The 26,931-nt window shown below is 57.4% G+C and overlaps 10 protein-coding genes across 10 annotated transcripts; 5 read left to right on the top strand and 5 right to left on the bottom strand.

The window, feature by feature from the left end:
* Positions 1-217: 217 nt before the first annotated feature.
* MKK02DRAFT_30385 (uncharacterized protein) lies at positions 218-2,171 on the bottom strand (the record flags this gene model as incomplete). Its single annotated transcript, XM_053088032.1, has 3 exons — positions 218-235; positions 277-1,797; positions 1,842-2,171. 3 exons carry the CDS (start codon positions 2,169-2,171, stop codon positions 218-220), a joined length of 1,869 nt encoding a protein of 622 aa, XP_052942395.1.
* A 388-nt stretch (positions 2,172-2,559) lies between these two features.
* Positions 2,560-4,576, bottom strand: MKK02DRAFT_30384 (uncharacterized protein; the record flags this gene model as incomplete). Its single annotated transcript, XM_053088031.1, has 3 exons — positions 2,560-4,190; positions 4,268-4,405; positions 4,483-4,576. 3 exons carry the CDS (start codon positions 4,574-4,576, stop codon positions 2,560-2,562), a joined length of 1,863 nt encoding a protein of 620 aa, XP_052942394.1.
* A 1,368-nt stretch (positions 4,577-5,944) lies between these two features.
* On the top strand, positions 5,945-10,871 carry MKK02DRAFT_30383 (uncharacterized protein; the record flags this gene model as incomplete). Its single annotated transcript, XM_053088030.1, has 15 exons — positions 5,945-6,006; positions 6,050-7,226; positions 7,622-7,799; positions 7,855-8,094; positions 8,143-8,254; positions 8,303-8,370; positions 8,426-8,760; positions 8,804-8,914; positions 8,970-9,058; positions 9,111-9,250; positions 9,308-9,466; positions 9,514-9,738; positions 9,794-10,258; positions 10,303-10,799; positions 10,845-10,871. The coding sequence occupies 15 exons, from the start codon at positions 5,945-5,947 to the stop codon at positions 10,869-10,871; spliced, it is 3,885 nt and encodes a 1,294-aa protein (XP_052942393.1).
* Positions 10,872-11,249: 378 nt separating this feature from the next.
* On the bottom strand, positions 11,250-12,513 carry MKK02DRAFT_20265 (uncharacterized protein; the record flags this gene model as incomplete). The annotated part of the gene is made up of 4 exons (XM_053086230.1): positions 11,250-11,616; positions 11,665-11,782; positions 11,928-12,064; positions 12,110-12,513. 4 exons carry the CDS (start codon positions 12,511-12,513, stop codon positions 11,250-11,252), a joined length of 1,026 nt encoding a protein of 341 aa, XP_052942392.1.
* Positions 12,514-12,881: 368 nt separating this feature from the next.
* On the top strand, positions 12,882-15,428 carry MKK02DRAFT_20144 (putative biotin-acetyl-CoA-carboxylase ligase; the record flags this gene model as incomplete). The annotated part of the gene is made up of 4 exons (XM_053086204.1): positions 12,882-13,256; positions 13,298-14,361; positions 14,403-15,002; positions 15,155-15,428. 4 exons carry the CDS (start codon positions 12,882-12,884, stop codon positions 15,426-15,428), a joined length of 2,313 nt encoding a protein of 770 aa, XP_052942391.1.
* Positions 15,429-15,975: 547 nt separating this feature from the next.
* On the top strand, positions 15,976-17,558 carry MKK02DRAFT_35424 (uncharacterized protein; the record flags this gene model as incomplete). Its single annotated transcript, XM_053089175.1, has 7 exons — positions 15,976-16,033; positions 16,075-16,342; positions 16,385-16,456; positions 16,500-16,805; positions 16,887-17,130; positions 17,164-17,306; positions 17,351-17,558. The coding sequence occupies 7 exons, from the start codon at positions 15,976-15,978 to the stop codon at positions 17,556-17,558; spliced, it is 1,299 nt and encodes a 432-aa protein (XP_052942390.1).
* Positions 17,559-18,003: 445 nt separating this feature from the next.
* Positions 18,004-19,281, top strand: MKK02DRAFT_40917 (NADP-dependent oxidoreductase domain-containing protein; the record flags this gene model as incomplete). The annotated part of the gene is made up of 7 exons (XM_053091333.1): positions 18,004-18,039; positions 18,086-18,199; positions 18,244-18,363; positions 18,407-18,469; positions 18,516-18,711; positions 18,749-18,895; positions 18,938-19,281. 7 exons carry the CDS (start codon positions 18,004-18,006, stop codon positions 19,279-19,281), a joined length of 1,020 nt encoding a protein of 339 aa, XP_052942389.1.
* Positions 19,282-19,644: 363 nt separating this feature from the next.
* On the top strand, positions 19,645-23,950 carry MKK02DRAFT_20423 (sterol-sensing domain of SREBP cleavage-activation-domain-containing protein; the record flags this gene model as incomplete). The annotated part of the gene is made up of 5 exons (XM_053086254.1): positions 19,645-19,878; positions 19,925-20,689; positions 20,734-21,063; positions 21,111-21,335; positions 21,377-23,950. The coding sequence occupies 5 exons, from the start codon at positions 19,645-19,647 to the stop codon at positions 23,948-23,950; spliced, it is 4,128 nt and encodes a 1,375-aa protein (XP_052942388.1).
* Positions 23,951-24,037: 87 nt separating this feature from the next.
* MKK02DRAFT_35422 (mitotic spindle checkpoint-related protein) lies at positions 24,038-25,727 on the bottom strand (the record flags this gene model as incomplete). Its single annotated transcript, XM_053089174.1, has 7 exons — positions 24,038-24,067; positions 24,120-24,268; positions 24,494-24,811; positions 24,885-24,973; positions 25,085-25,126; positions 25,208-25,269; positions 25,677-25,727. 7 exons carry the CDS (start codon positions 25,725-25,727, stop codon positions 24,038-24,040), a joined length of 741 nt encoding a protein of 246 aa, XP_052942387.1.
* A 144-nt stretch (positions 25,728-25,871) lies between these two features.
* Positions 25,872-26,823, bottom strand: MKK02DRAFT_40914 (putative late endosome to vacuole transport-related protein; the record flags this gene model as incomplete). The annotated part of the gene is made up of 5 exons (XM_053091332.1): positions 25,872-25,945; positions 25,997-26,114; positions 26,177-26,291; positions 26,343-26,520; positions 26,643-26,823. The coding sequence occupies 5 exons, from the start codon at positions 26,821-26,823 to the stop codon at positions 25,872-25,874; spliced, it is 666 nt and encodes a 221-aa protein (XP_052942386.1).
* Between the last annotated feature and the right edge of the window lie 108 nt (positions 26,824-26,931).

Here is a 26,931-nt window from a genome sequence, read left to right as displayed (position 1 = left end):
ATGGTCAGCACTCAAACGGAGAGTGCTCCAGGGTCAGGTATGACTAGGTCAGTATAGACATCACACGGGGTTGCATATGAGTCGGTCTTCAAGTCCTTGCCGCCCATTATCTCCTCATGCCAGCCCAATTCGCCACCCTCCTTCGCCCCCACCAACTCTATTTTACCGATACTTTTCCATCCATGGTAGCAACAAGGACTCGCTCCGTCCGCCGCCCTCAAGCCCAACCCTCTCCCTCCAGTCCAGCAGTACGGGGTGGCACGCATGTCTACTCACGGCGGTATTATGCAGGACTAGCCCCGAACACTCTGGCTCTTCAGAAAGCGGATCCACTGACAGGAGGTCGATATGGGCGATGACTCCCTCCACGTAGATGGGAGGCGCACGCTGCGTGGGAAACTGGGACGTCCGGCGCACACCGCGAGCTTCGAGGATAAAATACGCCTTAGCCAAGCGCCGAAGCCGACGCTCACGATCCTCCCTGCGGTCCCTGCGGGCGCCTCGGGACTGCTTTGAACCCCGTGATGACACAGGTCTCGAGAAAGTCGTCGTTCCAGGGTGAGCATCTTCAAGATGAGTTTCGACTGCTGGTGCGGAGGGTGTCGCGAGGAGCGGCAACGTCGTCTCTCCCACCCTGATGGCTGCCTGCGGGTCGAGGAACGAGTAGATCCTCTTCCCATCTGCCGCACGACTCATGTGGATCGCGTAACCTGCATACTCGTCGGGATCTGAGTTCTCGGTGAAGGTCACCAGCTTGTCCAGGAGGGTCAGAGGCATGTCTGAGGGGCAAGCGGCAGGCGTGCGACGGATCCCTCGCGTCATAAGCGTCACTTGTCGCTGTCGGATGGTGGCGAATCTTTTTCGTTCGGCATTAATGCGACCAGCGGATACGTTCCGCCTTGCAGTGGCTATGTGCGGTGCTTGATCGTGGTTGGAGCCAAGACCTAGTTCGCGGTCAACTCCATCCATAAAGGCGAGCCAGTCAGGGTCTTCAATGTCAGGGCCGAGGTCAAATTCAGCGTCGAGGCCATCACCAGCTTCCATCCGGGGCGATGTCGCGACGCCTGAAATGGCCAGTGGATGGCCTGTGCTGCGAGTGGAGTATTGTCGAATCGGTTCTTGATCTTTGATCAGGTCCGGGAAGTCAAACGTGGTCCGTGTTCGTACCTCAATCAGTTGGTGTACCCCACCGGCGACGTTCATAGCGGTCTTTGGGTCGAGAAAATGGTATAACCTCTTCCCGGTCGCATCGCAAGTCTCGTGAATCGCGTATCCCTTGTACTTCCTGCTGTAAGCGGCATCATCCGTCTGGCTGATCAGACTGTCCAGATAGCCGAGAGGCATATTTGAAGCGTTGAGGTCCAAAGTTCGGCCGATCCCTCGACTCATGAGTGTCATTTGTCGTTGCTTGACTTTGAGGTACACTTTGCGCGCGGATCTGATAGTCTGCTTCTGCCTAATACATGTCGTCTGCAACCTCGCGCCGGGCACGCGCGACCCCGCATCGTCGATGTCCATCGCGTCGGGTGATTGTGGTAAAGTCGCCGAAAGCTCATTCTCAGACTCCCGTCCGACGATCACATAGGTGTCATCCTCTCCGCCTTTGAGATCCCGCTCGCCCCCGATGTTACCGAAGGAAGGGCTCCAATCTGTGTCTGAAGCGTTGGTGTCAAAGTCAGCGTCAGGGTCGTACGAGACAGGTCGTCCGAGACGTAAGTGGCCTGTATCTTGAACAGTAGTGGCAGTACTTGGATCAATATTGATGCCATCTGCTGCATGCCAAAGGGAAGCGGTCTGCTGAGGCATGTAAGCTTTGTAGTACCATATGGAGAAGCACGTACCTGAGCGGGACTCGTATGCAAGTCGCTGCTGGCCCAAAGGGGGGTCTCGAGCACACGCTCGGATGGAGTGTTGGGCGAGCCGGTATGAGTGAGCTCTCGGGCCGAGAGCGGTGGCCAGTGAAAATTCATCCAAGGCAAGGAGCCCTGCCCCGCCCGCTCAATATCTCCTGCTAGCCAGGGGTCTTCTCCGGGGAGTCGGGACTGCTCGCCGATAGGCTGGGCGTAGCCTGCGCTCCGTGAAGGATCGCCACTCGGTTGGAACTCGGCTGTCCGTTGCCGGTCGTCAGCGGGCCAATATCGCGACCGATTGGTTGTTTGAGGTGCCCACATTGTGCCTGTGTGTGATCGCTGTAGAATTGATGCTGAAGCGGGGGTCAAGGTGAATGAGCAATCTCAAACCTGTTCAAAGCAAACTAAACTCGCAGCGAGATATCAGAGCAGTATAAGAGAAAGAAGCGTGGCGGTCAGAACCATAAAGGATCAGTTAGGGAACCAAAACAAAGGAATGGTGCAGCGTGTCTTCTGTGAAAGGCCTGCGGGTGCTCAGTACTGGAGTCGTGGCTATAAGCCAAAGGCGAGCGTGCGTGAGCAAAGAGACCTCACGCGCTGATGCATGTATTCAGCCAAGTCGTTAGTACGATATTTAGCCTGCCAGACTCGCCGCCACCGACCGCCTTCGCAGTACTTGCCACCCAGCATCGCCACCCTCTTCTCGCCTTTACCTGTATTTTTCCATCCACGGACGCAGCAGCGAGACGCTCTCTCCATCTCCTTCAGTCCAAACAGTCTCCCTCCAGTCCAGCAGAATCGGCTCCGATGCATGTTTGCTAGCAGCGGTGTCATGAATGACCAGTCCCAAATATTCCGGGACCGCAGACTGCGGATTCGCAGAGTCTGTTTGAGTGACGAGCGCGTCCAGAAACTCTCGAGGGACACGCTGCGACTGAACACGCCGCATCCGTCGAATTCCTCGAGCTTCGAGTATGAAGTACGCGCGTGCAAGGTTCCGAAGCCGACGACCGTTCCGCTCAAGCTGGTCGGCCTTCGATGCATTGGGTAAGCGAGTCCGCATTGGCTCCGATCCCGCTGTCAAAGTGGTGGGGGTCACGACGTCAGATCTGCTGGTTGAAGATCTTGACACAGCAGCTCTCATTGCGTTCAACTGAGCAAGCCTTGAGGCTTTGCGAGGTAGGCTTATTAAGGAAAGTAAAGGCACGATCTTCTTAGCGACCTTGAGGGCCGCATTCGGATCGAGGAATGAGTATGTCCGTTTCCCCTCCGGGGTACGGCTCTGGTGGATGGCATAGCCCTTGTAATCCTTGTGTCCTGCTGAGTCTGTGAGATCTATCAACTCGTCCACGAGTGTCAAGGGCATGTCCCGAGCCCGAGACGATGACGTGCGGCATACTCCTCGCCCCATCAGTACTTCTTGACGCTCCCGGAGCTTGGCTTTTTTCCTGAGGTCGGCGTTGCGTAGCTGGCCACGACGAATGGAAGTACTAGGTACAGAGGTATTCGCGGTCGGTGACTCTGATAAAGGCGTGCTCACGGGGTCTGGTGAGGACTGCGAGACTTCCTCGGGGTCAAGTTCTGAGCCACACGATGTGGTATCGCGACTGTAGTCAAGCTTGGGATCTTGCTCGGTCTTGGTGTCTGCCATATAGGCGATCCAGTCCGGGTCATCAGAATCGTAGTCAAGGTCCGTATCGGAGTCAGGTGTGAGATCAGGCCGTTCCATCCCCTGAGCCGACGCACCAGTCACCCGGGAGCCGTCTGGCGCGGAAGCAACAGGCCCATGGTGATCAGCCGCACGGACCGCGTCAGTCAGCACCGCTTGTGAAATCGAGGGGTATGAGCGAGTCGGTGGGAAGTGAAAGTTCATCCACGGCAAAGAGCCCTCGCGCGTCCTATCAATGTTTTCTGATACCCAGGGGTCAATCCTGGAGGGTCGAGGCTCATCGATGAAGGGCAGATCGTAGCTCATATCATGTGGGTACGCTACGCGGCTGGGCTGTCCAGCTGACCAGCCGGGAGTCGTGTCGCTCCAATGAGAGACGGGCATTGTGCTCGTGCAAGGAGGGTGGCGAATGATGCGCTTGAACAAGCTGAACCCTCGATGAAGCCGTGAAAATGAGTAGAGAAAGTCAGGTAGTCTTCTTTGAGGTGAGTCCGCGTTGGAGAGATCGGTGGGGTAGTTGTTCGGGGCATCAGCCAGTAAGCTAGTAGATAAGAAGCAAGACCGTCGTGAAGAAGCATGGAAGCCAGGACGGGAAGCGACGTACGGGGCGTGCCCGAGCGAGACACAAAGGGATCCCTCACCGTGTGTCTTCTGAGATCCCTTGAGTGCGTCTACGGTCAGTAGTGAGAGGACCTGGCGCGAGGGCCCAAAGCTCGACCAGACTGTACACTGTGTGCGGTTGAAGTACATTGCCGAGCGAGACCTCTGCACGTTCGCCCCCCATCGCCGCCCAGCGAACGTGCGGCAATTGCCTTGGCTATATCCGGAGCTCCGGCCGGACCCCGCTCCGGATTGGGGTAAAATGACGCAATGACGACGCGTCTCGCTGGAGTTTCAGAGTTCCGTCGGAAGATTTTCCGCATCTTCCATGACCTTCTTTGAGCTTCGAATTGGTTCACAGACCCTCCCCATGTATGATGCATGCATTCCCTCCAAGCAGAGAGAGTGCCTTTCTCGGTAGCAGGGGCGCGAGAGGAGCATCTCTCCTTGAGAGCATGATTGGCCGACTATCCTTGTCTCCGTTGGAACTTTAGAATGCCAAATACAGCGAGGTGACGACATTCCTTCGCCTGATGCCGGCATTTTGGCGAAGTCGTTGGTCCGCGTCGGAATCGAGTCATTTTTTGGCTTCGCTCGATTAGGGGGCCGGGCAGAGCATCAAAGGGCAAAGCAGACAGCGTAATACTCGAGCGCGACCAGTGGCATCTGTGCCTACATCTATACTTCATCTAAATCTTCCCAGTTGCCCTGTCTGTGCGTCGAATCGCCGTATCGCCACAAGGTGAGTAAGCTCGCGGGTAATCCGAAACACCAGCGAGGGTTTCGAACGTGCCTCGGAGGCGCTGTGCCTGAGCGACCAAAATTTCAGTTTTGAAGTTTGGGACAACGGGCCATGGATGGGACAACAGAGCGGAAGGGATGGGAGACAAGCGCAGGATGGGGAGACACCAAGCGACCGGCGGGCATGTGACTATGCGCAAAGGCGGTGCATGCCCGTCTAAGGGGGAAGAGAGGAGGTGGTCCCAGGCCTGAAATTCTGAAACAGGGGTGGACCTGATCGGTCCTCTGCCCTTATCACCTATCACCTCATTTTTCCCACTTCATTCGTCTTGACTTGCCTATATAGGGAAGACGTATTCATCCCTGGGCCTACCGCTAATACCCTTGTGTAGCTCCATTACAGTGTGCATACCCCCATCCCGCGAATTCCCTCATTGCTAGTCAAGAGGCACGTAGCGGTATTTCGGCCGACGAATCATATCGACTCGCCTCGTCTCGCTTGTCGAAATTAGGCACCCACCCTTAGCGGACAGCCAAAGCACGCTTAACCGCCCGACCTCTCATCTCGACACCCACCCTTTCATCTTTGCCCCCTTCAAACGACGCCTCCACGACGCCACGGCCACGCCCGAAATTTCCGACCACATACCCCTCCTTCCCTTCTCACTTTCACCCTTCGTCCTCGTCGCAACGCCCAGCTGCGACCGTTTCGGCGTCTACCCGCTATTCGTCCCCCGCGGACCTGCGACACGCCTCGGACCTTGGTCAGCGGTGGAGGAAGAAAGGAGGTCGACGCACCGCATCTCAAGGCGTAGGGTCGGACATTGGCGGAGCTGTATCTGAACGAGTTTGCGGAGGAGGAAAGATCTGAAGTATTGGGACTCAGAGCCGCTCGTCGGGGATATAAGCTAGCCCAATCGTGAGTTGACCCCTCTTTCCTATATCTCACCAAAACCAAAAGCCTCACTTCCACCCTACCCTGAAAAAGAAGCTACCCATACTCCCTTTTGTCATACAGCAACTGATGTCCCCTCAGCTCTCACTTCATACCCTTCCTCGTCCCCACCTACCTGCGCTCTTCACCATGTTTGAGCTTGAAGAGAACCAGCCGTGCTACATCTGCCACCAGCCTACACGTGGTACAGAGTGAGTCCTTCCTTTCCATGCGAGATTCCGTGCTGACCAGCAGTATGTACTGCTCTGGCGAGTGTAGGCTTCAGGATCAGGGCGAAAAGGCGAAGCAGCAAAAAGCGCACCCTGTCCACTTGACGGCGCAACTTCACCCCTCCCTCTCACCCCATTTCCGCCCTCACACCGCTATCCAGCCGTCGCCCCGGATGCCGCCCCACGTCCGGCCCAGCTCCACTTCGTCGGAGTCAGACGAGTCGACCTCCCCGCTCAACAGCCCAAATACCATCCCCGCCGGCGCTGAGTCTCCTCACAAGGACCCGCTCGACCTCGGTCCGCCCGCCTTCCCCAACTCTCACTCCCACATTGGCTTTCCCGGGTCGTCCGTACCGGTCAAGATTCCCGCGGTGGTGCCTCGTCCTGCACCCGCTCCAACCCCCGCCCCGGTCCCCTCTCACGGGACCTACGGGACCTCGATCGATACGCTGCGTTTCGGCCGTAAACCGGCATTGATCAACTCGGTCACTTCCCCCAACGCCCTGATCGCGCGGTGTGCGTGTGGCAAACCAGCCAACCATCCCCTCCGAGCCACGAGCAAAGAGCGGGGCGAGAGCGAGTTTTCGCTCCTCTCCCTCGGTCCTTCGCGCACGTCGCACCGCGTCGTATCAGATACCTCGGGTCCTTCGAACTCGGTCGATCGGCGCGCGGTATCAGGCTACGCCAGCCCTACGCTCGAGCCTCTCCAGCTCGCAGATGGGGTCGGTGCTTCCGCGCTTTCCCGGTCTCGCTCAGATCCCATGCACCCCAAGTTGGACTACACTCGCGCCACACCCACCGAATCCACCTTTGCGGAATCGTCCGCTGCTCCCCGTCGCAAGTCGCACGCCGCGCAGACCGACCGGCCGGGCGTGGCTACCCTGGGCAGCAGAGAGACGGGCGAAGGGCGAGGGAGGTCGAGGGATCGGATCCGTCATGCTGTCGAGGCGCAGCAGGGCGGGCTCAGCGGCATGCTCACCCAGCCCCCAGAGAGGGAACCTGCGCCCTCGCGGTCCCGGCACAGGCGGGACGAGGCGGAGAGGGAGCGTGAGCGCCAGCGATCGCACAGACTACAGAGGCAGAGTCCGGCACTGGCGCCGGTGGATGCTGCACCGATCGTGCCGAGCTGGAGCCGGGCTGTAGGGGCGGACGATGGAATCGCGCCCAGTCCGCTCAGAGGTGGATGGAGGAGTCCGAGCAAGGTTGCGGGGAGGGGATGACCGGCGGAGGGCGTCAGAAAAATGAGGAGACCATTCCTCGATACCACACATATCCCTTCTCATATCAGGAAACTACCATACAAAAACACTCATAGCATACTCGTCTGTCTAGACTAGAGACATACATGCAACTGCACTTTACCATGTCGCTTCGGGCCAGGTACCCGTCAGGTACGAGTCAAGCAAGGCACGCGCTGACTAGCGGCGATCGCCGTGGTGAGAAACGGAGCTCGACGCGTCCAGCCAAAAGATCAACGCGCTCCTCACTCACTCAACTCCATATCTCACCACACAGAACCATTTACACCTACAGCTAGCCGCCTACCACGCGTAGACCCGCGAGAAGAAGTACTATACCGCTGCAGACTATCCTGCAGATCCGCCCTCTCGACTCCCTTCCCCTCCCCTTCACCTCAGCCAAGATTGACATGGCCACGCCTCGTCCGCGGAGTCACGAGCCAATGACACCGACCCTCAGCGCCGACAACATGCAGGTAGACTCGCCTTCTGGCGGCATTGCTACACCGCCGCTCAAGCGGAAGCTTGAAGTTGATGGTGAGCTATGCGCCCGTGTCCGCTTTGGATCTGAGAGCTCGAGCTGATATACCAGGAACGGGGACGCGCCCAAGCGCAGGAGAGGGCAAAGAGAATAGCTGCGCCCCAGATAAGCGGCAAAAGGTCGATCTGACCAACATCCCTTCGTCTCCGCTGCCCTGCGCCATTCCGGACCCAAGAGCTAGCTCTACGCCCACGGCCAAGTCGGGTCTGGGCGCGGGCTCGCTGGTGGAGCTGCAGAAGCGGAAGCTGGTACTTAAGCAGTCTCCTCATACGTTTGAGATTCCGAGAAGAAGTAAGCTCAACCCTTCTTCGCTGACGACAACGAGCTGATGCGTTGTAGAAAAGCTTGAGTTTGAGGCGTTCTTGCTGGATGTCCAGGATGGCAAGGCGAGCCTGGAGCACGGTATTCCGGAGGAGCACCACGCAGTCATCGTTCTAGCTGGACAAGAAGCGTGAGCTAGAATTGGCAGATTGCTGCTGCGACGTAGCTGATGTGTCAGGACATCACCGAGCGATGGCTACCTCACCAATCACATCAAGAAAGTGCTGGACATGAAAGACGTCCCGGGTGAGCTTCTCACGCCCTTCTGAGCTCTACTTGAAATGCTGAAGCTAATCCTCAGATGTCATTCCACCCGGTACCTGGTCTGCACTCATAATCCTCCTCTTCCGTCTGAAGCAATACGGCTTTACCGCCGCGGACCTCCCTACCCCTTCTTCATCCGGAACGCCCGCCAAGCGGCTCCCTGCAGCCCTGCAGATTCGATGTTGGGAAGCGCGACAGCCGAGCAAGTTCTTCAGTGAGGAACAGCTCGTGATTGTTCGTGCGAGGATGGCGGAGAGGGCCCGGGCGAGGGAGGAGGTGCAGGCGATGATTAAGGGGTTGGGTGAGGTGGAGTGGGCGGATCTTTTGAGAGGGGAGAAGGGGGACAAGGTGAAGGGAGAGAAGAAAGCCAAGGTGATTGATACGTCGGAAGTGTGGGGGTTTGGCTGATAAGTAGGACTCGCCGGCGCCTAGTCTGGACAGGAAGAGCAGGGAGGGGACAGCAGCCAGTGGACGGTCTGGGAGGAGCGCATCACCTGTCAAGAAGTCCAAGTTGACCGCCGAGGAGGTGAGCTAGCGTGACCGCGGTTGAGTCCGGGAAGCCGCATTAGCTGATGATATAGGAGGAGGCAGCTCGGGTCAAACAGGAAGAGCGGGATGCCAAGAAGGCCGAAAAGGAGGAGAAGCGGAAAGAGAAGGAGCAGAAGGAGGCGTGAGTTGTCATTGCCCGCTTCTTCCTCTGAGGGCAGTAGCTGATATCCCAGAGCAAAGGCGGCCGAAGCAGAAAAGAAGCAGAAGCTCATGGCGAAGCAAAAGCAAACTATGAGCTCCTTCTTCATCAAGCCAAAGGTTACACCCAAGGCGGCGGTAGCAGCGAGCAAGCCTGAGGAGGCCGGACCGTCCAGTCAGTTTCGAGGAGCTCGTTATAGAGTAGACGGAAAGGCCAGAAGCTGATCTTTAGAACCGCCCAAAGTACAGCTTGGCGACTTTGACCGGACCTTTAAGCCTGTCACGTTCAGAGCTACCGTGGAATGGGCGCCAGTCAACAGGTTCACTAGGAAACGACGCTCAGTCACGCCAGAGGAGACGCGTCAGGCGTCGGAAGACTGGCGATTATCAGGTCAGCTATATTCAGGACTTGCGTCAACACAAGAGCTGACGATCCAGAACACATCTCACACTTGGTCCGGAAATCAGGCGTCAAGTCTTCGAAGGCTGCACGACTACCAAAAGGGCTCAAGTCGGCTCCGCTGTACGGCTCGGTCGGGGAAGTGTGGCTGGAGCATCAAGATGCGGCGGACCCACGGAAAGTCTTGAATCGGTTGAAGAACCAGATGAAGTTTCCGTGGAAGACGCTTGCGTTTGATGGGCAGGTCAGACCGCCATACTCAGGTAAGCTGCATAGTTTCCCGCTGCTGTCACGCCGGGTGTGGGGCTTACGCCTTAGGCACATTCACCAAGAAGTCGGTCGTGGTCGGTCCTCGAACCCCTTTCGCCCAGGATCCTATGTTTGACTATACGTACGATTCCGGCGATGATTGGCAAGATGACGAAGGCGGGGAGGACGTCGACGATAATGCCAACCTTGAGCCGGAGGAGCAGGACGAGGAGGATGACGTGGAAGAAGGAGAGTTTGATGATTGGCTGGACGACTCGGACGATGTCGTTGCAGGTGAAGGAGATGGGACGCCCGTTCCTGCCGCCATACCGGTGGATGGGGACGCGGACGCGCCTATCCTGATCAGTAGTGGAGGGGAGCAGCCACGACTGCCTATGAAGGTCGTCAAGAAGCGCGAGGTGCAGCCGAAGCGCGTCGTCAAGGTTGTGCCGACGTGGAGGGGGCCATTGTGGGAGAATAGGATCGGGGAGGGGAATGAGGGTATGGAGGGGTACAGACTGCAGCTGTTAAACGGTATGTCCGGCTTACCGGGGAGAGAGGATGGGACTGATGAGCAGATACGCCAGACTCGATTGATCCGTTCACGTACACCTCGGCCGAACCGCTTCCGCAGTACAAGTGCAACTTTACGTCGGTATCGATAGGCCTGTGGACGGGCGTCAAGGCGCTCCTATCGGTCGACGAAATACACCCGGTCGCTCAGGCGGATCACGCAAAGCCTGCCTTATCCGCCTCTGCAGGACAAGGCGGTCCTCCACCCCACGCAACACATATGGCTCCCGGCTCAGCCGCATCGGAAACTACCGGTGCCCCAACTGCCCAGCCAAAACCCAGACCGACCGGCCCCAAAGTCGCCTTCCCCGCTTCGCACCTCCTTCAACTGCTCCAGCTGATCGAGGGCAACACGCGGAATATGAGCGATATGATCTCGGATCTGAAGACACACTTTGACAGTGTGGCGAGTAAGGTGGCGATTGAGTTCAAGGTGCGGGAGGTTGCCGTCAAGCAGGGCAAGGGGAAGGAGAAGGTCTGGAGGGTATTGCCGGAGGCTTGGGTAAGTCGATCTGTTGATTGAGGGGAGCCGTAGCTGATGACGCAGACTTCGGTTGGAGTGGTGCCTCCATAAGCTTGGTCAAGATTTCGGTTGTGCAGAACGGCGGGGTGAGATCGAAGGGTGTAACATAGAAGAGGGCGGTTTCTCTACATTTATTGCTAGCGTTGGCGACTCATGCCGAGTCAGTAAAGCTTGAGATAGATGGCCACGTCATGATTCATGCAATTTGTATACAGGTACAAGGGGTTGCGACGGGCAGATCGGGATTCAGCTGGTCATTCGCTATCGGCTTATTCTTCGCTCCGCCCTGGGGGGCGAGAATTTGTCGTTACTGTTCCCACTGGCCTGGCTGTAGGATGAGTCGTCAGTGTCGCTTGGGACAGATGGCTACATATAATGCATTCGTTGTATACAGGTACAAGGTAGTGTATGCAGATTCCGACCAGTAGATCAAGCCTTGGCCGGAGATTCGATAGATGTCTGCCCCAACGCCATTGTCAATGTCTCGACTTCGTCTGCTTCTTCTTCGCTCTTGTCCCCCTCATCCTCTGGCTCGTCCCAGTCTTGGTGATTAGGGTTGGATCTGAGGAGATCTCCATCATCGTACGCGCCTGTATGATCAGCTTTTGGCCACATATGTGTGCGAGTTGGGAACTGACGTTTCTCCCGCTTGCGCAATTCCGCATCCCTCGCTTGCTCCGCCTGGATCAACTCCTGCATCGCCACAATATCCTCCGAGGTCGTGCACGTGCGATACCGCTTGATGAGGTGGGCGTTCATCTTGTAGAACGAGTGACCCCAGGAGAATTTGGACAGACTTCCTGTGTCAGCTGAGATCCGATGTCTACGGAAGCTTCCAGCTTACAGGTGCTCGGCCCAGTCGTCATGTCCTGTAATGTAGAAGCCCGCTGCTAGTGCTTCGACGCAGTTGAGCCGCCAGGGTTTACCGTAGTTGACAGGATTTGTCGCGATGAGGTAAGGTACTGGTTGTCAGCTGACAGGCCTCTCCTTCCTCGCGTACGCCATACCAGACACGATCCGCACAATCAATGCTATCCAATCGACCGCCATCACCAGCCACGCCGCCGACACCTTGTACACCAAAGCAGAGATGAGAGAGACACTTACACAGCCGCTCGTATGGGCCCTTGATCTTCCCAAAGGGCACTTCGTCCAATCTCGCCCAACTACACTCCACAACCGCCAGTCCGCTCAGCATGATGATCTCGTCGTCGCACGGTGCGATCGGTTTCTTCCCTTTCGGACTACATGTCAGCTGCTTCTTCCTCACATGGTACGTAGCAGCTCACGTCAAGACTATCCCTCGGAATCTCTGCCCTATCCGCATGCTCACGCATAAGCCATGCCGTGCCAGCTTCTTCCCCGAACATCGCTTTGGATCGCAGTGATCGAAATCCCACATCGCAACCGGTACGCCAATCTCCACTGGTACCGCTTCTTCTTCGCTGGACTCTTCTTCCTCCTCTTCTTCCTCTTCGTCCTCCTCACTGGATTCGGGAGCGTCAAGATCGTTACCCAGGGCGTCGCGTTTCTTCCCCGAAGTTGAGCCGGCTGTTGACGATTCTGAACAATCAGCAGCGTTCCCGTAGCCGAGAGAGATGGCAAGCTGACCAGCTTCATCAGAGCTATCCGAGTCGCCTGGACTCTCCAAGTCTGAGGGCAGGACCAAGCTGTCAGGCTTCGCGCCGTACATGCTAGCATCCGCCGGACCGAAAGTCGAGCGCGCAGACCGACCGCCTGAAGGTCCACCTCGGCCGCCTCCACCCGCTCCTCTGCCTCGACCCCGGCCCCGACCTCGTCCAGCTACCGGCTGGTTCTTCTCCTTTTGTGGCTTGCCCATGATTGACGATGTAATTGGCTGCTAAGGAGACGCTTGTTCAAGCAGGTCAGATGGTAATTGCGCGAAGCAGGGGACGATTTCAGATTTTGTACCTTGTCACAGATCATCACGTGATCAAATCCGGCAGTGAGGAACGACTTTAGGGCGACATGGAAGGGCAATCTGTCGACATGCTCCACCCATCGCCCACAGATAGCTATCTCCAGGGCATTGTAGCAGCGATGCCCGGCCCCTCGCCAACAGCTCACCAGGTCCTTGTCTACTCCGGCCCCGGCGTCTCCCCACTCTCCCTCTCGCACACCCTCCTCACGCTCTCCCTCCTGCTCCTACCGCACTACACAGTCCAGCCTGCGACGCCCGAGGTGCTCTCCACCCAGCCGTGGGAGCCTGCTTGCGCTTTGCTTGTCATCCCCGGCGGCCGGGACTTGCCCTATGTCAGCGAAATGAGCGGAAGGAGCGGAATCGCGAGGCGGATCAAAGAGTATGTGAGCGAGGGGGGACGGTATCTTGGGCTATGCGCTGGTGGCTACTTTGGGTCGGGAGAGGTCCGATTCGATGAAGGCGGGAAGATGGAGGTGATGGGGAAAAGAGAATTGGTAGGTCTACCTCAATAGGGCAGAGACAAAGCTGATATCAGGCGTTCTTCCCGGGTGTCTGTGCGGGACCGACATATCCCGGCTTTGCATATGCTGCCGAGTCGGGATCCCGAGCTGTCCCTTTGGCTATCGAGTCTCGGAATGGAAGGCCGGCCAGGACTCTCCGTAACATGTACTACAACGGCGGCGGCCACTTTCTCCTGCCCGAGCCACACCCCAACGTCGAAGTCCTCGCGCGATACGGCGACCTCCCCGAGAGCTCTACGGCACCCAAAGATGCCATCGCCGCTGTCCTGACTCGCAATGGAAAGGGTAGGGCCATCCTCTGCTCAGTGCATCCCGAGTACCCGCTGCATGACCCGCCGGCACGAGATGCAAACCGCAAGCTGGACAATCCACCTTCGGATGAAGAGGTAGCGGAGAGCGACAAGGCGAGGGTGGAATGGATGGTGGAGCTGCTGGTTCTGCTCGGTCTGGATCCGCCCAGCCGGTCTTCCGGGCTGTCGGATGAGGCGTTGCTCTCAGGAGAAGCAGAGGAGGACATGTTGCTCCTGCAGCACCCTACCCACCCCTCGCCCATCTTCGTCTTTCCCCTCCCCCTCCTCCCGGAAACAGCATCATCGGTCTTTGCTGCCCCGGCGCTCCAAGCCAAATTGGTCGACCATGCATCGGCCGGAAAGGTCCTGCGGGACGGGAATGACGAGCTTCACATCCTCGATACGCACGCTTTCGGCGGGGAGAGCAGCTCGGCAGCTATTACTCGCCAGCTTGCCCTGCGTCGCCGGGATCAGCCCGTCTTCCCTCCTGCGGTCGATCGCCTTTCGCTCGAGCCATCAGATACCACACTCCTTTATCCTTCCCCACCAGATTTTCACTCGCTCGTCAAGACCGTCATTACCCCACACCCGGACCTGCCGTACTCGCCTAGTTGGACACCGCTGTTCAACTTTGAGACGTACTGGTCGGAACTCGCCGCGGCTCGGAAAGCCAGCGGGAAGCGGCACGGACAATCGCGGAAGGGGCATGATGGGGAGGAGAGGCTGAGTTTGGGAGATCTGGTATGGTATGCCGAGACGGTGACTAGTACGCAGACAATGCTTGATCGGTGAGTACCTCTCATACTCATAGAGATGCGCTGACTCCTAGTAATACAACACTTCTGACCAATCTCCCCACCCCGCTCGTTTTTCTCGCGACATTCCAGCTCGCCGGCCGCGGACGCGGTTCCAACGTCTGGCTCTCCCCTCCCGGCTGCCTGCAATACTCTATCCTCATCACCCTCCCCTCCAAGATGTCGAGCAAGCTCGTCTTCATCCAGTACCTCATGGCGCTCGCCGTAGCGGAAGCGGTCGATCCCGATGGTCGACTGGGCGTACGCATCAAATGGCCCAATGACATATATGCGCAGGTCGAAGGCGTCGGCGAGTCCAAAATTGGGGATGGGAAGAAGGGGCTCGCCAAGCTGGGCGGAATATTGGTTAATACCAACCTGATCAATGGGGAATGGCGAGTCGTCATCGGCTGCGGGATCAACGTGCTCAATGCCCTCCCGACGACGTCGCTCAGCCACCTGCATAACCTGCTATCGGCCCGGTCGGCGCCCGGGAAGAAGCTCCCAGAGCCACCTACGATGGAAGGGACGTTTGCACGGATCATGGATGCTTTTGAGAGCAAGTGGGAGGGGTTCCTGGAGGAAGGCGGCTTCCAAGGCTTCATGGACGAGTACTACGGCCGATGGCTGCATTCGTGAGTAATAACTCATTTGGCCTCCACCGTGTCATTCGCCACATCTACAAGTCCTGTCTGGACTGCGGAGGAGAGCACCATGACGGGAAGTATAAAAGGGGGAGTAGGATGGCCATCATGCTATGTGCGCTGGATGTTGCTGATGCGCGCAGAAACCAAGAAGTCACACTTACCACTGTGGAACCACATCAAAAACTCCGCATTCACTCCATCACCTCGGACTATGGTCTTCTCCGCTGTAAACCGCTCAGCACCGCCCCCGCCACGGCGAGTCGAGGCCTGACGCCACTATACAGCCGTGGCGACTTTGGCGGTGAAGACAGGTCCACAATGGGTGGTAAGAAGGGCGGGGAAGAGTGGGTCGATCTGCAGCCGGATGGCAACTCGTTTGATCTCATGAGCGGTCTTATCAAGAGGAAGATTTGAGCAGCGGATGGGGCAGGCGTACGCTACAGCATTGTCAGCTTCGATGCTGTGGCTTATTTATGCAACGCACTGAACAGCCCTGTCTTTACGACAAGACATCGTGGGGAAATCCACGTCACTTTCAACCTTAAGAGGTCTCGGCCGATCTCGGAGCTCGGCTCCGTGGCTGCCCAATTCCGTAAGTCCGTCATCGTTATCGCACAGCGCCAGCCTTATCTATATCCGCTGATGATTACCGAGGGGCCGCCCGACAGCCAGCCGAGCTCTGCCGTCGAGTAAATATCACTGATCGCTTGATGCGTACTTCTCCAGTTATATATGGAATGGCATGTAGACAAATGTGATTGTCTACACCGAAAATGAAGAAGCCCTACCGTCCCTTACTCACAGCATGTCGACCCAGCTCTACAACCACCCGGCAACGGGTAGCGAGGACTTTGATGTTCTGCCTCCTCCCCCTGCCGCAAAGAACAAATGGGCGAGGATTTACCGATCCGCACGCTTCCAGATCTGCGTGGTCTCGGCACTCGCGTTCTGCGGACCCGCCATGGCGGATGCTATCTCCGGTCTAGGAGGAGGGGGACAAGCCACCCCCTACACCGTCAGTGAGTGAGCCCTTAACGACTGTGGACAGCGCTGATGATAGGTGCCGCGCAAGCCGCATCGTATTGTGCGGTTGCTACAGTTGCACTCTTCGGAGGTCCCCTCGCGTCCCGCATGGGCCTCAAGCTCATGCTTATCATCGGCGCAGCCACCTTCCCTATCAACGGCTCGGCTTACTACGTCAACTCAGCCTACGGTACACAGTGGTACCTGATCTTTGGTCGCTTCATCTACGGCATCGGCTTTGGTTTCTGGTATGTCGCTGAAGCGGCGATGATTCTCAGTTACCCGGAAGAGGGACGCCGCGGAGAGTGAGGCTGGGAACAAGCCTGTATGGCCCAGGCTTATGATAGATACCTTGCCATTTGGGTCGGGGCCAGAAATTTGGGTCAACTTGTCGGCGGGTCCATTGCTCTTGCAAGAAAGTGAGCACCTTATCTCCACAAAGACCACAACGCTGACAGACAGCGCGCAAGCTGCCGCAGCGGGAGCCATCGCAACCTCGACCTACCTTGCCTTCGTCGCTATCGAAGCTGTCGGTTTCCCAGTCAGTTTTCTCATCTCTCCTCCCGAGAAGGTCACCCGTAGCGATGGTGTTCCCATCGTCCTCGCCGCCCGCAAGCCGATCCGGGCCGAGATGGTGCTCCTCTGGAAGGCCGTCATTCACCCGCGGATGCTTCTCCTCACGCCCATTGCCTTCTACTCGTACTTTGCCGGTGGAACTCTGTCAACTTATCTCACACTGTACTTCACTGTCCGCGCTCGGGCACTATCGTCTTAAGCTTTCCTCGTGCCAACGACTATCATTATGTAAGTTTCTAAAGTTGCCTCGGCTAATATTAGCCTAATGTCTAGCTTCACCGCCATCTACTGTCGGTTCGTCCTCGACAACCAGCGCTGGTCGCAGCGTACTCGCGCAATGATAGGCTTCTGGGCTTGGATGTTGCCAACCCTCGCTGTCTTTGCGTGGCTCTCGGCCAACACTGCAAAGTTCCTCTCGATGTCGGCTGCGCCCAAGTACGATTGGTCGTCTGACGGCTGGGCCAACGCCTACATCCCCTTCTGCACCTTACAGATCACAACCTACCTTTGTCAAACTGTGAGTTCTCGCTGCTTTCTATCTGACGGATAGTACATCTACTGGCTCATCTCTTGCTTTGTGGTCGACGTGCAAGGCAACGCTCGCAACGGCGGTATCTTCCGCTCGTGGGAGGCAATCGGCCAGGCTGTTTCGTACGGCCTGAACTCCAACATCTCGCTCACCTTCGTGCCCCTGTAAGTACCTCGCAACGATGAGGTTATAGCCGCTAAAGGTTTAGTGCTGTCAATTTTGCCCTCTGCCTTCTTTGCATCTTCCCCACCCTCCTGGTCGCTCGTCAGGTCCCTTTGTGGCGCTCCGACTCGCTCAAAAACCCTGATCGACAGGAAACGGTGACTGGCAAGGAGGCGATTGAGCTGGAAGAGGCCGACAAGACAGGGGATACCACGGTGGACATTGAGTCGGTACCGACGCAGAGAATGAAGTAGGCGGCGGGGCTCTGTGATCGGTATGTGGTGAATATCTCAATAGGGATGTTGTCTCTTCTCTAGTTCTCTAGTTGGATGGGTTGGATTATTCTTTGCTATTGCAGCCCAGGCTCTGCCAGTCTTCATTCTCTCTTCCCCTGTGTGCTGGCTCAACATCACTATGTGACCTTATGTAACCTTATGAGGCTTGACCAGGACACCGCACCATGATATCAGACAGGCCTTCACCCACCGGCACCACCTGGTCTCGCTTCGCCACCCCTGTCTCCACATTCCTGCCTCCACCAAGCCTAGCGTCAGCGGTGGAGGCAAGGTGGATCCAGTGGAGGCCGAGGCCTCTCCGTCGCCCATATGTGCAGCGTGTGGATCCCTCTGAACTCACATCACAGATCGCTCCTCTCACACCGCTATCTTCAGCCAAGGAATCATGGCCACTTCAAGCAAGATGGAATACGTCAATCTCGGCGGATCCGGCCTCAAGGTGAGCTTCATGCCTTTCGGCTGACACAGTGCAAGCTGATAATCAGGTCTCCAAGATCATCCTGGGCTGCATGACCTACGGATCGTCGTATAAATGGATGGTCAGCGATGAGCAGGAAGCCATAAAGCACATTAAATATGCCTACGATCAGGGCATCAACGTCTGTTACCTCTTGTCTGAGCGGTGCTCGAGCTAATTGGGTAGACCTTCGATACGGCTAATGTGTACTCTGCGGGTGAATCAGAGGTCCTTCTAGGCAAGATGCTCAAGCAGCACAACGTTCCCAGGGAAAGCGTGGTCATCATGACCAAGACTTATGCGCCGGTGAGCCAGATGATGTCTCTGGTGTTGGCCGTACTGACTGCAGGGCGACAAGCCGGACAAGTGGGGTCCAGCAGGAATCAACAACCAACTTGGTCTGAGCCGGAAGGTACGTATTCCTACCCCAGGTGAGATGGCTCCAGCTAAGACCACAGCACATTCTCGCCTCTGTCAAGGACTCGCTCGAGCGGCTCCAGCTCGACTATATCGACGTTCTCCAATGTCATAGGTTCGACAAGGATACGCCCATCGAAGAGACCATGCACGCCCTTCATGACGTCGTCAGATCAGGCCAGGTCCGATACGTCGGAATGAGCAGTTGCTTTGCCTGGCAGTTCCAGCTCATGCAGCGTAAGTCGTGAAGGCGAAAATGTGAGCTGACAGCTAGAATATGCCATTCATAACAAGCTCACGCCTTTCATCTCGATGCAGAACCAGTACAACGCCCTCTTCAGGGAAGAAGAACGGGAGATGATGCCTACCATCGAGCACTTTGGCGTGGGATGTATCCCTTGGGGTCCGCTATCCGGCGGGAGTAAGATCACAAATTCCCCTTGCCTTCCCAGCTGACATCCAGCTCTCGCCCGGCCCGCCGCCAAGTTCTCCGACTCTGAGCGCTCTGACAAGTACCACGCCTACAACAAGGGCCCGTCCGACGATGAAATCATCGCTGCCGTCGAGAAGATCGCCAAGGCAAAAGGCATCCCAATGGTCCATGTCGCCCTGGCCTGGGTCCTGTCCAAGCCCTACGTGACGGCTCCGATCGTGGGCGTCAAGTCGATCGAGAGGATGGACGAGATCATTGCGGCGCTGAAGGTCAGGTTGACCGACGAGGAGATCAAGGCCATCGAGGCGGAGTACAAGGATCAGCCGATCAAGGGGCACTCGGGACTGCAGGATGGGGTGAATGCGGAGAACTAGGGAGGGTGCATAATGATTTTCCGTGTATGAATGGTGGACCGGCTAGAAGACTAGCTGTACAGATGACTGATGTATCATGTATGATATACGACGCCCTACAGCCTGTCATACTTTGGCAGAATCATGCATGCAGTCAGCACATTCAGGCACGATGCACGGTGGCCGAGCCAAGGCCGAGACCGAGCGGGAGTGCGACGACAATCTCGCCCGTCGTCTACCTTTCTTGCATCTACCTACCAACACATACGGAGTTCCTTCCCGCTGATCAAGCGCAGCCCTACTCACCCTCGACGGCCAACAGCCAGGCCCGAGAGCACTGGTCGTGTTTCGAAGATCCATCCCGACCAAGATACGCGTTTCACGATGGCCAGGAATGCGACTGGGCAGGGGTCGGAGATACGCCATCGTCTCGACCCTCAGACGTCGACTGCACCCTCACAATCGGCATCGCGCTCGAGTCCTGCTCTAGGTGGACGGCGGGGAGTAGTGAGATTGAAAGACAAAGGCAAGAAGAGGGCTTTCGGGTGGGGGCTGGGTCAGGATGCGTGGGTGGAGGAGAAGTTTAGGCGCTTTGGCGAGCACTGCGCGAGAAATCAAGTGGGTCGTGACTATTTTGACAATGAGCTGTAGCTGACAACTATAGATACGGACACTCCTGCTCGACTGCTTGGTCATGACCAACCTCTTCTACCCCTCACTTGCCATCTACCTCTCGAAGCGCTTCCCGCCCCCATCCTCGGATTCCCCATTCGCTCAGCCCCGCGCAGGACCATCACGCGCTACACCCCGAGAGCACCCGCTGTCGATCTTGACAACCCGACTGTTGGACAGCTTCTTCCCATATCCACCACCATTGTTACCCCGATTGGCGTGGACGGGATGGTGGGATGACACCCCTCCTGATCCGGAGGATGGCGCGTGGTTTCTCGACCGGCCAGACGGCGAGATGGAATGGCTCGAGGAGGAGGTGCGGGTGATGCGGATCGCCTGGGCAGACGTAGGAGACGTGCTAGATGGACCAGGGGCCAGCGAGAGGTCCTGGGCGCAGCGGGACCACACGATTCTGGGGATACTACGGGAGATGGCCGAGGGGTGGGAAGAGAGCGGAGGCGGTCAGCGGTGCGTGAGGAGTCTGGAAGACCAGAGGTGCATGCTGTTCTCTCCGGACGAGCTGGATGAAGAGGCAGTCCAGCACATACAGCTGCCGCCTGCGGCCAAGCTGAGAACGGAGGATATTTACCGAGGAGTGGTGGTGCCATTCCACGTTCCAAGAGGGGAGCTGCTCGAATTTGAGCGGCGATGGGCCGAGGGGATGGGGGCTTTGGGAGGAGTAGCGCAGGCGGAGCTCTTTGGGGAGGCAAGAGTCACGGGCAGAGGCGCAGACAACAGCGGGGCTTGGCTCTTGACAGTCAGTGTGACGATTTCGGAGCTCGCTTAGGGCTGATGAGGCAGTTCCAATCAGAATCATTACCACCGCCCACGACACTTCCCACTGTTGAGCCCACCCTGTCCCCCTCACCATCCAAATTCGTCTATCTTCTCTACCTCGCACTATTCAGCGTACTCGGCCACCAGATCTCCAACGCGTCCAAAGTCCACTCGCGCTTCGGTCTCGCCTTTACCGGCTGCGTCCAGCTGTGCTGCTCGTCCGTCATGTCCTTCTCCATCCTCGCGCTTCTGGGCTGGAATGGCTGGGGCGTATCGATGGAGCCGACGACGTTACCGACGTATATCTTGCCGTTCGTCGTCACGGTGGTAGGAGCGGAGAATATGTCTACTCTTGTGAGCTATCAGACCCCGTTGACCGGTCCGCACAGCTGATGCAACAGACCAAAGCGGTCTTCTCAGTCCCATTTACATACTCCGTCCCCGCTAGGATCGGTCTGGCACTCAGCAAGGTTGGGACTAGCATCAGCATCACCTCGCTGTCGGATCTAGTCTTGCTCGGCGTGGTCTGGTTTGTCGCCAATATCCGCCCTGTCCGGGAGTTTTGCGTCTTTGCAGCGGTCTTGATTGTCACCGACTGGTTCATGCTCAATACTTTCTTCTTGACTGTAAGTCATAATCTATCTGCCTGAACGTGTACTGACTGCAGATCTTGTCAATCGACGCGCAACGTTTGGAGCTGGCGGACGTACTCGCCTCGTCTGATGGAACCGCCTCACCCACCGACGCCAGCCAAAAGGCGAAGCAGGGGGTCTCGGACTCGCCCCGACAAGGGTGGAAGAAGTTCATCCAGGCTCGGACCGCCAAATCAGGCAGTCTGATCGCTATCCTCTGCTGCGTCGGTATCATTTACTACCTCACCGAAAGGCACCGACTCCCCGCCACCGCTGCCACTCTGTACGGGTACGATCCCACTTCTACGGCGTACCAGCCTCCTCTGCGACCAACTCCTACTCCCCTCGACCTCGCATCCTCACCTCACAACACGACCAGCTCCCAAAACCTGTGGCACGCCATCAATCCAGACGGCTGGCCGTCAATCCGTATCTCCCTGCCACCCGCTTCTATCTTCGTCCTCCCGCGTACCGGCCATGCTATGGCCCCGTCCTCTCTCCGCGACCTTGCGGGGAATCGCCCGCGGTCTCCATACCCCCGTATCAAGCCCCTCCTTCACGCCATCAAGGTACTCATCCTTCCTCAGGCAGTGACTGCATTCGCACTGTGGGGTATCTTGCTGTATCTCTTGAAGGACAAGGATCTGCTCGATGCGCAGCGGAACAAGTTGGGAAGAGGAGAGTCGGAGCCCTTGCCGGAACGTGCTGGCAAGACGGCCACCACGTCGAAACTAGCGAGCAAGCTTCAGGTGCGGATGCTGCCTTGTACGCCAGCGAGCGACGTTGAGATTGTCGTCGCGAGTGCGGACGGGAAGCTCGTCCTCACCATCTCGCTGGACAACTCGGTTCATCTCTGGCGGTTCACCGAGACGGAGGGCGGAGGCACGCGCGAGAGGCTGGACCTGGAGCTAGAGGATACAACTGCCGTCATAGCGGCGGCTACGTTCTGTGCGAGCGGCAGATGGGCGGCTGTTGTCACTCGAGGTGGCACAGTTCAGATCTGGGAGGTGGTGGAGACCGGATCGGCCAAGCTCGTCCAAACTCGCTCGGCAACCCCAGGCGGACGCATCTGCGAAATTGCCTTCCAGCCCATCTCGCGCGATGCCGACGACCCATTCATCATGTCCCGTCAGTCTTCGGCAACGGACACGTCTCCTCCTCCTGTGCTCGTCATTATGGCGGACGGCTCGGTTGTCAGTCTCGATGACAGCAGCCGCCGGACGCTCATCCCCTCGTCCGGCAACGTCGCTCGGGCACACCTCATCCCCGACGCTACGGGCGAGCGATGCGATATCGTTGCAGAGTCATCTAGCGGGATCGATCTCTGGCGAGCGTCAGACTCGGGCTGGGACGCGATCTCCCTGCACTCTACAAGGATGTCGCGGGATCGGCTCACTGCGAGCCAGGCCTTCCGCCTCAATCGGGGATCGTACGGGACCATCTACGCCTTCGGCTACGCATCCGGCCTCGTCGAGATCTTTGATACGGGCGGTACCCTCTTGATAGTCCTTCATCATCCGGAGACCATCACGGCGCTGTATCTCTCGGCGCCGAAATCTAGCAGGTGCACGACTTGCTCTTCGGTTCTGACCGCTGGGTTCTTTGTCGTCGCTTGCACGGCCACGCAAACGCATGTGGACCTTGTCCACCCCAGGAGCAATTCCGGACTATGTCGGTGTGCTAGCATATCGGCTCCGCCCCGCCGCTCAGCTTCAGGCGAGGACTATCCCTCCTCTACCCCATCATACACTGCATCCCCCGTCGGCAAGTCCGGCGTGTCCCTCGTCATCCCCCCATCTCCCGCTCGGCGGTCTACACCGGGCAACTCCCCTCGTCGCTCCCCATCGTTACTCCCGCCCGTATCGAATGGCGAATTCCCGCTCTCCTCGCACGGGACACGTCGGTACTCGTCACTACACCGAGACGATGGGCCCGAGCAATCTGGCGCAGCTAGTCAAGACAGCGTATCATGGTCCGACCTCGACTTCACGTCCCTCGGCGCCATAGCTACCGCCGGCGGAGGGGGATCAGCCCTTCTCGGCCAATCGCGCGACCGGCTTGTTGCCCTGCATCGAGCGGGGACGGGCATAGACGATAGCTCGTGGCTCGTCCTCTCCCTAGACCTCGCGGCGCCATGGAACGGTACCACGCTCGTCGTGGACTCGGCGAGCCTCTCGGTCGTGCAGAGACGTACGGCCGCGAAGCAGATTATGGGTGAAACGAGCATGAGGGCAAGGCGGACTGAACGCCTTCTTTCGCTCAGCGGGCGAATGACGTTCCCTAGTCTCAGTGCTGGAGGGAGCGGGGGTGCAGCCTTGGGCGGGGGACTGGCGTATGTCGGGATAAGGCCGGTGAGGGCTTTGGGGACGAGAGGGGTAGTTGGTGGGTTTGGGAATAGGTTGGGAGTGGTGACATTAGAGGAAGATGGGAAGGGCAAAGAGGAGGGCCACAAGGAGGTAGGGGTCAGACGAGAGGGTGGGGATGGCGGGCTAGGGAACGGTGTTAGGGCGAAAGTGGGCTCAGCGGTGGGAGTGACGGGATCGCCATTCCTTGTTCCGCCCCCATTGACTTTTGGGAATAGTGGTAGCAGCAGTAAAAAGGCTTTGTAGAGAAGCATGGTATATCTGTACAGGGTTCTAGGAGGTCGATACATCGTGGTAGTTATCAAGCTTGATTTACACAGACCACACTTTGACTCATTCCCCGACACGATATGCCACCATAGCCTGTACGGTCAGCATCTCGTCTGCCAGACCTTCAAGGTAAGGAAAGACTTGCCTCGAGCGAGTGCACGTTGGTACTGAAACTCCGTAATCTGACCTGCTCGACTTTGCCCCGGTCGATAAGGTGAGGATCGGCATCGCCCCATGTGTTTGGGATGGCCGTCTCGGCGTCGGTATTTGTATATGCGAGTAGGGTGAATGTACCTGAGTACTAGTCAGCTATTGCTCAGACGTCCTTGGACCCTAAGCTGCAAGGTCACTTCGGCTCAGACTCTCTCTTTACCGCTCGAGACTGATCGTTGTGAAACCGGCCTGCCTTGCTTTTCAAAGAATCTCCGCAGCCTTTCCCCTTCCACAAGCATCCCGCCATCAATAGGCAAGTTCCTGCACGCAGACGTCAAGTTCAAAGAGAGAGAGGGGAAGACTCACATGGATCCTCCAGTATCGGCAAGAAAGTCACAGAGCTCGTAATCTGCTTCATAATCTCCCTAATCTCCCCCTGTACCTCCTTCTCCGTCTTCTCCTTCTTCTTCCCATTTCCTGCCGAGGCTCCACCCCCCGCTGCTGCTGCCCCCGCCGACTTCGGCGCAGGCTTCCCGGCTGCCTTGGCCTCCTCGGCAGCTGCCAAAGCAGCTATCGCCGCCTCATCCGTCTGCACGTCGAATTGCCACCGTTCGAGGGTCTCGTCCGTTTCGAGGGATTTTATGGCGAGGACGAGGCGGGTGATGGAGGATGTCATGAGCCATTCTGAGGGTCAGCAGGGACAGACTAGGCATCATGGTTAATTATCGACGAGGAGGTGGTCAGGAGGAAGACATACCTTGGACCTGGGCGAGGACTGTTTGAAGATATTCCTTGAGGGATTCGTCCGCGGTGATGAGGAGGGGGATACCGTATTTCTTGACCATACTGCAATACATCAGCACGTATCTTAGGATAGCAGTATGGGGACAGCGCGAGGGCCACGCCTGCAGCACTGTTGTTCGCGCGTCTAGGCGAAGTTGGGAAAGGTTGACTCACCGAAAGTCGTCGGAAGGATACACGCCTCGTTGATACAGAATACTGCTGGTTCAGCTTTACGACCCACAGCCGCAGTCGCCGCAGTACGGATAGCTGATCTTGGCCGAGATCACGAAGACCTACCTGTTGACTCCGTACTCGAAGAATTCGGTAACGAGCGCGGTCGACCCCTTGAGGGTGATTGCCTGATTTGTGCTCGTTCGCGTCGCTTGTTTTTGCGCCATAGCGAATGCAGTCAGAGTGAGGGTGAGCTAAGGGTACTGGCTGTGCCGTCGTCGTTGCTGTGATGGCTCTGCTATGACAGGCGAGTGAAAGATGGTTGGTGATGAAGGAATGAGGAGTTGGGTGATGTGATCAAAGTCAACGTGTTTTTGGACGCGTTGACATGCATGGAAATCAACCGCGACTCTTCACGTGCTCCTGGTCTGATCCAACTTCCGACGCCACACCCATGATCTACACTGCGCTCCAGGCTCCTTCTCAAGCTTCGAGATTGCACAATCAATCCTGCCACATGGATAGTGTTACATGCTTGATCCGCGGGGAGACGATACCCTACTATACCTATATGCTCGAACTCGGCTGATCACACTCCCCCCGCCGCCACCGCCGCCACCGCCGCCACCGCCGCCACCGCCGTCATTGTCGCCGTCGTCGTCAGGAAAGAGGAGAGGGGAAAGAGACTAATAGCACAACATTGGAATGAGTTTCCGTAGAGTATTTCGGAAGCCGAAAAGGGCCAAAGCCGGGGATGCTACCAGCGAGACCGAGTTCTGGGATAGCCGCTTTACATTGCCAGCTCGGCCTGCAATTGACGGAGCTGCGCTTCCTCGTCGTCCTCTTCTGCTTGCGCATGGACACCTATGAGATCAGCTGCTAGTTTCCTAAACAGGGGGGAAAGAAGAAACTGACGTTCTCGTCCATTTGCGACTGGCGATGCTGGGGTGTGTACCGGGACGTGATCTGCGCCCTTGAGTCGGTCGTCCAGCTCTTCCTGCTCCAGAGCCTCGAGCTCCGCCGCCAGCTCGTCCTGGATATTCAGCAAGTGCGCGGAAGAAGGGAGCAGTGATGTCGGCGCGGTTCTGAACTCACCTCGTCCACCATATTGCCCATTCCGACCGGATTTGAGATCGCATCTGAGATCTCGTTCGTCAAGTCCATCTGCTCCCTGATAGCATCCATAGTCTGATCGACCTTCTCGACTTTCCTGGTGATTATCAGTATCGTGATGATCGTTCAGCCTGGACGGAGAACGCACAGGCTGCTGTGGATCCCCTTGAGCGCATCCGCACCCTTCTTCATCGCCAGCATTGTCTCGGCATTGAGATTCGCCGATTCGATAGCGTTCACCTGGGTCTCGAGGGTGAGGCGTGTACCCGCGATCCGGTCGAGCTCATTCTCGTGTGCCTTCTTTTGTCGTAATGCCGCAGTTGCCACTGAGGGGTCAGCACTGAGACAGGCGATGATGGCCGATTCCTTCCTCCTATTTTCGGCCAACAGCCAAGGAACAGCAAGGTAATATGGCAGCGCTAATGCCGCCTTCCGTTCGCACACTCACATCGCTTGTTCGTCGACGCATTCGCCCTCGCCTTCTTCATCTCATCATCAATCTTCTTGTTCAAATGCTCCTCCTTCTTCTCCAGCATGAGAAGCTGCTGCCTCAGCCCGACGATAGCATCTCGGGCGCCTTCCTGTGTGTTGCGCCGGGAGCCGGTAAAGTACGACATCCAGCCTGACATGGCGGTTGTGTTTGGATGGGGGAGATAAAGGGAAGGGAGTTCCGCGGAATGGCAGAGTTGAGCGGTAGTATCTGGACGAGCGGCGGTTACGACTATAGATCAGGCGGT

This window comes from Dioszegia hungarica, assembly GCF_025882075.1.
Source record: "Dioszegia hungarica strain PDD-24b-2 chromosome Unknown MKK02contig_25, whole genome shotgun sequence".
NCBI classification, from domain to species: domain Eukaryota; kingdom Fungi; phylum Basidiomycota; class Tremellomycetes; order Tremellales; family Bulleribasidiaceae; genus Dioszegia; species Dioszegia hungarica.
This window is presented reverse-complemented; position numbering and strand designations above follow the sequence as displayed.